Raw genomic sequence first — 10,269 nt, forward strand, 5'->3', positions numbered from 1 at the left:
CTCTACCCTCGTGTGTCCGTCGGTCGATCTACAATATAGTAATAGTAGTATATATATATATATATATATATATATATATATATATGCGTGTGGTATACATCTATAGGCAATAAATGTTATATGCTAAACAAATGAAACGTGTTGATATACATCTATAGGTAGGAAATGTTACATATTATACATCTAAAGACTTAAAGTGTTGATATATATATATGTGTGTGTATTATACATCTAAACACTTGAAATGTTGATATATATATGTGTATATTATTCATCTGTAGGCATGAAGTGTTGATATATATATGTTATATATCTGTAGGCAGAAACTGTTATACATCTATAGGCAAGAAATGCTATATATATTATTATATAATTCGTTTTTGTAGGTAAGTATTTTTTAAACTTGGGCTCATATTTTCAATGACTAGGAACTCTTTCACTTATATGTACTTTTATAGAAAAAAGTTTCAAATGTGTTAAAAAATAAATTTGTTCATCCTTTCAGTGTGGATAGTCAATTCAGAAGAAGCGGAGATTCTTCCAACTATAACAGTACGAGGATTTCTGAACTTCAGAACAACTGTTGACAACACCGTCATTGTATTCACACCTGCCAAACCTGGCAAAACAGATAATTTACCATCTCCTTCTAGGACTATTCCTTCAATACCGTCAACCACGGTACCTGATAATGCAGAAAATTCGGAAATTCAGGATCTCGCTTACACCCAAACACATGGAATATTGAAACCAGATCAAGACCTTGAAAACGTACTGAAGGATTCTTACAGTCCCAAGCTTCTACATAACGCTCTTCCCTCAGAGGACTCACAGTCTGTTCATACTCAGACGTCTACACTTGGGTCTTTTAACAAGTTACCCATTACCACAACCACGCGAGTGGCCGGTACTGTTGCTCAGCAACTCACTCCTGCTTTACCACAATATCCTATTGGGCTGGTAACTGTAGTCACAGGAAAAAGTGTACAAGATGGGACTACAATGGTACACGAGACAAGCGTTATCGGGACCTACATCGATGGAAAATATGCCCAAATTTTACAGAGTACTTCCAGGCTAGGTTCCTTATGGTCAGACACTTCAAGCCACGTGGAAACAGTCCAAAACAAAATTAAGCCTTCTGCAACAAAGGTCATACAGTTTTCAACAAGTAGTTCTATTTCAGCTGCCAAAAACAAATCGCCACAGCTTACGAACCAAAGGCAAACTTCTGCAACGGAATTTGCTATTCTAGATCAAAAACATAAAATCGTTGATAAGAAGAAAGACAATGGTATTGCTAGCAACACTGTGCTGCAGTCCTCCTTTAAACCTGTAGACTCTGGTCTTCAACTATCAAGCAATCCTACTCAGTCGCTGGACATTGGACTTAAGAGTACCTCCAGTAGGCCACAATTTAGATTGCGTCCAACTACGTCCAAGCCTTCAAATCAAGAAAACACTTTCATCAAGTTGCATACTTTGAGAAGGTCGACAGAAAGATTTCGTTATATACCTCGACAAAGAAACACTCATACGGTAAGTTAACGGCAGTACAGCTGGTCCTGTTTGTGAAGATGATGTTGACGTTTTAATGAAACAGCCAAGTAATAAATAATGTGAATGATTTATTAGTAACAGTTCAAATGAGAATATAATCTGTAAAACACTTTTGTAAAGGTTTGTTATTCTGAGCTGAAACACAAAAAATAGCCTATATTTTAAATTTGTATCTTAGGTCCAACTAAATCGGTTCAAAGTCAAGCTGACGAGTCGACTTGATGAGGGGATGGAAGAAGACAATCTAAAAACAAAGGAAGAAGAAGAGATGGAAGAAGAAAATGAAGATAATGCTACTGATGATCCTTCAATGTTCGTAGATCCAGCACGTGTCATTTACGAGTTAGCAACTATTACTAGTGAGGTTACATTGCACGTGGGTCGTCGGAAGTCCGTACGAACTTTGACTATTACAACCTCTCTTCAACGTACACTAGAACCTTCTGAGCTGGCGTCCTACGAACTTGATGCCACAGAAACTGTAGATAGAAATAAAGCTTTGGTGTCAACAGATGGCTCTTCATACTACGTGTTCTCACGCACCTACTCCACCACAGAGCATTCCTTACGTACCTCGTTGGTTTCTTCTCTAGATGGGGAGGATACGGTTACGCATACAATCACGGAGAGTTTCTTCATTCGGAAACTCATCACGGCATATCGTACGCTACCAGCAAATGATCTTTTTCTGCTAAATCACACCCTGGAATCAGATGTTGAACTTCCTTTCAACTCGAGTCTGGAAGATGATCTTCAAGATGATTTGTTTTCGCCTCAGTCGACTCAGCAACAGCAAATGCCCCAGACTCGACTTCCCCTCGAAGCATCCAACCTAGATTCTTCAATGTTGTCACTTTCAAATTCAAGAAATCTTCCCTTACAGATCTCTAACCCACTGTTATCACTGAACCAAAATCCCCTTGCAGCTGTATATTTAGGCTTGCAACAGCTGAATCGTCAGGTAACTTTGTATTCCACAATTACAAAGGCGACGTCTTATATAACCACTGACACTGTGTATAGCACGAAGGTTGTTAGGTACTACGACGGTCGAATTACACGCTCGAGGACACTATCTGAGTCACTCTCCACTAAAACGCGTACAGTTACGACGTTGACTACAACTGTTCAGCCGATTATCAATACTCAAGCACTCCAACAACAGCAACAACTGCAGCAGTTGATCGGCACCCAACTCCAGCCACCCATACCCCAACAATATAGCACAGTGACGTCATCATATACGACTGTCACAACAGCTACTAGTACTAGTACTCGGATATACACACTTATTTACAATGCTTTTAGCACAAAATACCGTACTGTAACAAGCACTAGCCCTTACAAAACAACAATTACTACATATAGCACATCGGAAGTACCAATTCTCGCCACTTCTCCACCTGGTGGTGCTTTTCAATTTTATGGATAGTTTTTCGAAGATCAAAAACCTCAGGTGTTTGCACTAACTTTGTATTCAAGGCTGTAATTGGTAATATGTGTACCGATCATGAGAGTATATCTTACACTATGTGAACCATTTGTCTGCCATCGTACTTCTACGAAATGGCACCTTGATTGTTCTTGAGGGTGAGAAAAGTGCAGATCAGTGGTTTTTACATACAATATTGCAAGTATCCAGGTAAAAATTTTAACTTTCTAATTAAAGTAAGCAATACTCCCTCCTCTCTCTCTCTCTCCCTCTTTCTTGTTTACTAATGTTCACTTTCGGCAACACTACAGCCTACATTTTTCAACTCTTACTAGTCTATGTCATCTGCAATGAGCATAGATACTATAATAATACAGTTATGTGATGTTTTTTAGGCATTTTTGTAAGGGTTTTCCACAAAATTACTCTGTGGCGTGTTTGTAAAGTTTAATGTAGGAATAAATAACTTGTAAAGTAGAGTAGTTTGTTTTTATTTGTGAAATCAGTAAATTATGCCTCCTATTGTATGAAATGTACTTTCATGAGTGTAAGGTTTTTGCTCATTTTTAGTTAATATTATTTGCACCCATGTAAAGATCACAATATTTTAATTGTTATGATAGAAATGGTTTTTATCTGTGTTGCTGCATAGTAGAAACAGAACTACCTCAACAACTGTAAACCCTTGAAATTCATAATAAACTGTTCCGCACATAATTACTCTTTCTAAACCATTTATTACCAGGGTTATCAAAGGAGTTATAACAAAAAAGCCAATACTTTGTTAAAAATCTTCTCTTTTTCCCTCTACAACATGACTCTAAACTTCTGAAAGAAGGTAAAAGTTAAGTAAAATTGTGTTTCAGTTAAATAATTTACACTCACTTTTAATTAAAAAACATACACAGTAGATTTAATCTTAAGTATTTCAAACGTACATTTTGTCTTGAACATTACTTCAAAGTGCATCCATATTAAGTTACTCGTTCCCCAGTGGCTCAGTGGTAAGTCTGAAGACTTATAACGTTATAAACCCGGTTTCAATACCCATGGTGAGCACTGCACAGATAGCTCACTGTGTAGTTTTGTGCTTAACTAGAAACAAAACTTTAATTATTACTTTCAGCAATTCGTGCACAAAGGAAAACTTCTGTGACATCCAACTACCTTCATTTCGCAGGATCCAAACAAGACCTAACACTTCTACTGACGAATCCATTACTAAGACTTTTTTTAATTACTCACACTTCCTGGCTAACATATTCCTGCCCTTTCACATATAGAAATTGTCATCTAGCCTAACAAGTTTTATTATTCATTAGCCACCAGTTTTTCTGTAATATATTCTAATAAATAATGTCACCTGAAATTATTTACATTAACATATCCCAGGATTCAATCCCAAGTCCAATGACTTGACGAAGAACAAGTACTCTTACTGACTGTGCTAATAGGTTAAATAACATGCACTAATCGTTAAAGGAGGAATGAACTAAATGTATGAAGCACAGTGGTTACCCATCATTATAGAAAACAAGAGGGCGGATAAGTTTTTCCAATGGTATCTCCTTTGTAGTCAACAAAATGTATACTGTCCTGAAGTATAGTGAAGAAAAGAGTGCCTAGAAGACTGTTATTGTGCTCCACAAACACTATTTGGGCTATTTAAGGCACATTACATCATATTGTCCCTTGTCTGGTTAAATAGTCTCACAAGGCCAGCAGTGTTGTTGACAAGAAACCATCAAGCAAATCCAGGACTGCCAAATTGAGAAATATATCATAGCAGTTCCAGAAAAGGCCGTGATCAGTCTTTCATGGATCTGCATGTATCAGTACTCAACAAAGTGATATTAATTGAGCAATTATCTGGGGGCATTTCAAATTAGGGAATATTCAATCCTTAAAAGTTGCTGCTGCACCAGAAGCTCAGAGGTGGTGATATAAGCAGCCACTTATAGTATTGTTAATAAAATTAAGGAATGAAGACAGCTGACTCGCATATTGCTAGTGAAACTACATGGAGTGCCGAGATTAATTCTCACCATACTGTGGTTGTGAGTCATCACACATATTGCTACTAAAATAATCATAAGTTGTTTTAGATGCCAAGGCCATGCTAGATCAGACTTAATAATATGAGAGTGACTTTCTTGATGATTATATCGTAGAACATTCGTTTTTTGATGGCAACATCGTGTTTGAGATATACCTGGAGATTGTGGCATGAATTTTGAAGCATTTAGAACCATTGTAGCAAACATTCGTCTCATTTTACTATGGGTCAATTCAAACTGGCTGGATCATATCTTTGTAAACCATTAGATAAGCAACATGTGGAGAGGGCACTAAAGTTGTCACTGCATTTGCAAGAAGTAGTGCTTGTGGACTTTTACATATGGAAATTTATTAGGTCACAGATGCATGGGCCAGCATATAACACAAGATCACATTATGGACATGCTGAAATATTGTAGGAGTTCAGTGTGAAATCTCTGAATGCTTTCAACTGTGTATTGAAAGCAAACGGTGGACATTTAAACACCGAAAATAATGGAACTGAAGGTGGTGCACAATCTTATACCATACTGTAGAGGATAGTAGCAAGGCATTTTTTAAACTACTTGGTCTTAACATACTCTTCCACTCTCGTCTTCGACCCCAACAAAACCAAAATCATTGGTTTATATGAAGACGCTTCTTTATGGGCCACGACAGCCTGTGGTAATGATGGTTCATATATTTCGACGTTTCAGGTAATTTCTGTTTCCCATTTTCTGAGGACGGAAAACACAAATTACCCGAAATGTCGAGATGTATCAGCCATCAGTATCGCAGGCTGTTGCTGTCCATAAAGAAATGCATTCATATATCACAGATACACAGCCTAAACCAACCATAAAGTTGTGAATTTGTTAATCAGCTGACTCTCGTTTTTCTGTGTTGTCCTAACATTTACACCTCCTTGAAATTGACCTCTTACTCAAGTAAAACAAGGTTTTTTTAAAAATTAAGAATGTGGTATTTAGTAAATTTAACCACTTATAGTACCATGTTATTACACTCGTAAAAACATCGATTTTTTTTCTACTAATCACTCGCGCTACACGTCTACCAAACTCGTGAAAACAATGATTTTAAACGCTTCAATAAGCTTGCCTGTTTCTGTTTTATTCTCTTGTCTAGCTATATACAGAGATAAAGAGGTCTTTAATCTTTGAACTTTGAGCGATATTAAGATGGTTTTGCTAGGAACGAACCTTAGTCAAATAAAAAAAAAATTCTCTAATAATGGATAAAAACGTAAAACTCAAAAGGTGACAAAATTTTGCACAAAATAAACTGCTTTGCTCGTCTTGGCTTACAAGTTACAATATACGTTTTCCTTTGATCTCGGGATGAGAACACGTGATTTTTTTGCTTGTATAATAAAGATTTTACTAACTTAGAAATAGTATTTATCAGCTTTTACATTAACTTAAATATCCTTAATCGAACGAAACAAAACACCGATCATGGCTGAGTAACTCAGTATCAATATCCGAAATCAACAATGTTTGGAAAATATTACTTTTACCACACAGCTGAGGCGGATTTGAAAACATTTTTAACTAGCTGTCTTAAGCCTAAGATTACAATCTCATACCAGCACTTTTTTGTTCTTTTTAAATGCTTTTCCTGAAATTATTTTAACTCACATTCAAATTAATGTTTCTCAAAAGAAAATGGCTTACTTCTTCTTAATCTTGTTATTATCCTTTATGACCCAAGAAGCGAGCAAACATATTTTACAATAAATGTGAATAGATGGTGTAATTTTCAGGCTAAACATTTATAAGTACAATATGTGATCGCGCATTCTTTCGCTGAACTATGCTAACCCTTTAGGTATTACTAAACAGCTCTCGCTTTCTGTAGGCCATTCAACCCTTGGCACATATTTCTTCTCCTAGCGAGGAACAAACTAGGTTAGCATCTACTCTCCTTTAGACTAGAACTCGAAATACAAATAATTAATTTTACTAGCACGTGTGTATTCACCGTATGCTTTAAATAGATATAAATCATGCGTTGATTTTTTTTTTCAAATCTCATTCGTTTTAGGAACTTTTTTGACTTGAATAGTAGAAGATATGTCTTATTTCTGTGAAATCACACCTGCGCTTGTGACAGGAATTGGATATTAGTTTTCCTTATTTCCGCTTGGATATCCATTTTGCTGAGTAATACATATAAAACGCCATATTGGTGGTTTTCAGACTTTCGAATTGAATAGTTTTAATTTTTTATTTCTTAAAATGCTGTAGTCAAACACTTAAAATTAAAAAAATTAAAAAAGAAGTAATTAATTTTAAGTTTTCTTCACTTGTAATAATGCACCTTGAAAGTAAAAACAATATATTTATTTTTCTTAAGGCACGAAGTACATGTTAATAGAAATAGTATTTATCAGCTTTTATATTAACTTAAATATCCTTAATCAAAGGAAACAAAACACCGACCATAAATATCGCGTCCCTGACATAGAGACTTACTCCTTGACTCCACAAACTTTTGAAGCTTATTTTACTAATCTTCGATGATGTTACAGTGGAAAGATTCAATCACATAACTTTTTGTCGTTTTTTCTATTACATCTATGATGTTTTCTGTGAAAATATTCAATAACATAACTTTTCGACGCATCTTTTTACTACTTCAGTGATGTTTTTGTGGATATATTCATTCACCTCACCTTTCTTTACTACATCAATGAATCTTATGAGGGAATATTCAATCACGTAATAGTTTGACTCGCCCTTTACTACTTCAGTGATATTCCTTGGAAATACTCAATCACATAACTTTTTAACTGACCCTTTACTACTTTAATGATATTTGTTTTGATGCACTATTTACTACTTCAGTGATGTTTCTTGGAAATATTCAATCACATAACTATTTCACGCATTAGTTAATATTTCAGTGATAATTCTTGCAAATCACATATCCTTTCGACACATCCTTTACTACATCAATAATGCTTTTGTAGAAATATTCAATCACATTACCTTTTCACGAACCCTATACTACGATGACATTTCTGTGAAAATAATCAATCACATCACCTTTTGACGCATTTTTTTACTACCTCAGTAACATTTCTGTGGAAATCTTCAATCATATAAGCTTTCGGCACTTTCTTTACCACATCAATGAATTTAATGTGGAAATATTCAATCACATAACTTTTTGACGTATCTTTTACTGTTTCAATAATATTACTTGGAAATATTCAATCACGTAACTTTTTGATACATCCTTTACTATTTCAATGATTCTCATATTTATATTCATTTCAAATAGACATCGAAATTTTATTGTTCGGCAAAGTTTTCACTTTTTTGTCCATCTCCGGCATAATATGTTTATCACAGTTTGAGACGCGGTGGTGTTGTTAGCTGATTCTCTTTCTCGATTTTTTATCGGTTTTTTAGGTCTTTGTAGACCTGCGAGGGTCAGGTGCACTCTAGACCTCTTCCTCCCCTTTCGCGATGTTAAATATTTATTCAGTAAAATAGTAGTCTAATTACAACATCAGGATGAGGCTTCCTAGCACATACTCTGACCCCTTTTAACTCTTCAGCTGCGGTTGACATCATATGACATTATCGTAGGCGACTGTGGTTGCATCATATGACGCAAGCATTTTGTGCGCAACATTTTGAATGGCCCGCCGCAAAAATTCGCGAATCTTTGCGTATGGGGTAGTAGGCAGATTTACACAAGCTGCAAATGAAGGGTTAAAGCCATGTCCATGTATGCTAATCAAAGTAATATTTAATATGTTGAACACACTTTCTATTTTTCCGTTTTGGGCAAAAGTCTGCACATCATGAAGAGTTCCAGATATATTCATACATATTTTTCCTTAGTTTTAGTTTGCTCTGAAGCGTTGCACATAAATAGAAACCCTTTTTAATGATCTCGTAGTTAGTAAAATTTATGATATGGTGTAATCCTAGCGATAGGTGGTCGTAGTTTATATGTATTTCTAATGTATATGTTAACTGGGGATGAGTGCTTAAAATTACTTCAATCATGTATGCAGTAGCTGTCTAATTAAAAAAAATAATTCATTTTTATGACAATTTTTAGCGAACTAACTTAGCGTTTGTTTGTAATTAAGCACAAAGCTACACAATAGGCTATCTGTGCTCTGCCCACTACGGGTATCGAGACCCGGATTCTAGCGTTGTAAGTCCGCAGACTAACTTAGCGAGCTATGTAGGAGTCTATCAGGCAGTGTCTGTAAGGTTGCATATTTGTATAGAAAAATCTGATGATCTCGACCTGGGTACTCTGTAGGCTATTCTAAGTAGTGTCGTTGCTATGTTTATCCACGCTGGGCATGCGTATTCTATTAATGGACGAATGTATGTTTTATATATTTTAATTATGTTTTCGGGAGATAGTTCACTGTTTTTGCCTGTAAGACACGAAGCATAGTTTGGGCGTTGCCAGACTTTGGTTTTAATATTATTTATGTATTTGACCCACGTTAGCTTCAAATCGTGGGTTAAACCTAATAATTTAGCTGAAGTTGCAGTTTAGAGGAGTGTGCCGGTTATGTATAGTTCTGGTGGGTATTTTTAAGTTTTGTTAATTTTGTGAATACTGCTAATTGGTTTTTTTTATGCAATATTTTTGGCAATAATCGAATATTATATTTAATTGAGGTTAAAGATTTTTGGCTGATATTGATAGAAGTGTGGCATTTTTCCAAATAGCAACATCATCAGCGAATTGTGACAAATACCGTGATTTGTATCATTTATGTGCATGTTGTTCACATAGAATAAGGCTAACCGCCTCTTCTTGAGAGACACCTGCCTCAGGAGTGAAGTACCCCGAGTAAGCGCCCTCTACATTAACTCAACAATTTCTATTTTCCAGAAAGTTTGACAGTCAGTGAATAATACCCTGCTGTAGTTACATTTCTAACATACGAAACCTGAGACCATTGTGCCATATATTGTCGAATGTTTTATCGATTTCAAGAAAGCAAGCGACAGTGTATTATCGTTTGTTAAAGTTATATATGATGGATTCAGTCAATCTAACTAAATGATCTGTAGTTTGCCTGAATTTTCTGAATCCATTTTGAACTTGCAGTAACTTTGACGGGATCTCCAAAAATGTAGAGTCTACTGTTTATTATTCTTTCAAGAAAATTTTGCCTAAACAGCTGGTCAGACTATTCGGTTCGGTCAGTAGCTGTTCGATTTATTAGCTAG

The 10,269-nt window shown here is 35.6% G+C and overlaps 1 protein-coding gene across 1 annotated transcript in view; it reads left to right on the forward strand.

Moving 5' to 3' along the window:
- Positions 1-3,225, forward strand: part of LOC106460290 — a 14,379-nt gene extending 11,154 nt beyond the window's left edge. Inside the window, exons 2-3 of the mRNA XM_022386975.1 lie at positions 506-1,539; positions 1,739-3,225. Coding sequence (XP_022242683.1) covers positions 506-1,539; positions 1,739-2,992 — 2,288 coding nt within the window. The 3' untranslated portion in view covers positions 2,993-3,225. The remainder of the gene's footprint in view (positions 1-505; positions 1,540-1,738) is intronic.
- The last annotated feature ends 7,044 nt before the right edge of the window (positions 3,226-10,269 follow it).

Source organism: Limulus polyphemus, unplaced genomic scaffold (assembly GCF_000517525.1).
Source record: "Limulus polyphemus unplaced genomic scaffold, Limulus_polyphemus-2.1.2 Scaffold743, whole genome shotgun sequence".
Taxonomy (NCBI): domain Eukaryota; kingdom Metazoa; phylum Arthropoda; class Merostomata; order Xiphosura; family Limulidae; genus Limulus; species Limulus polyphemus.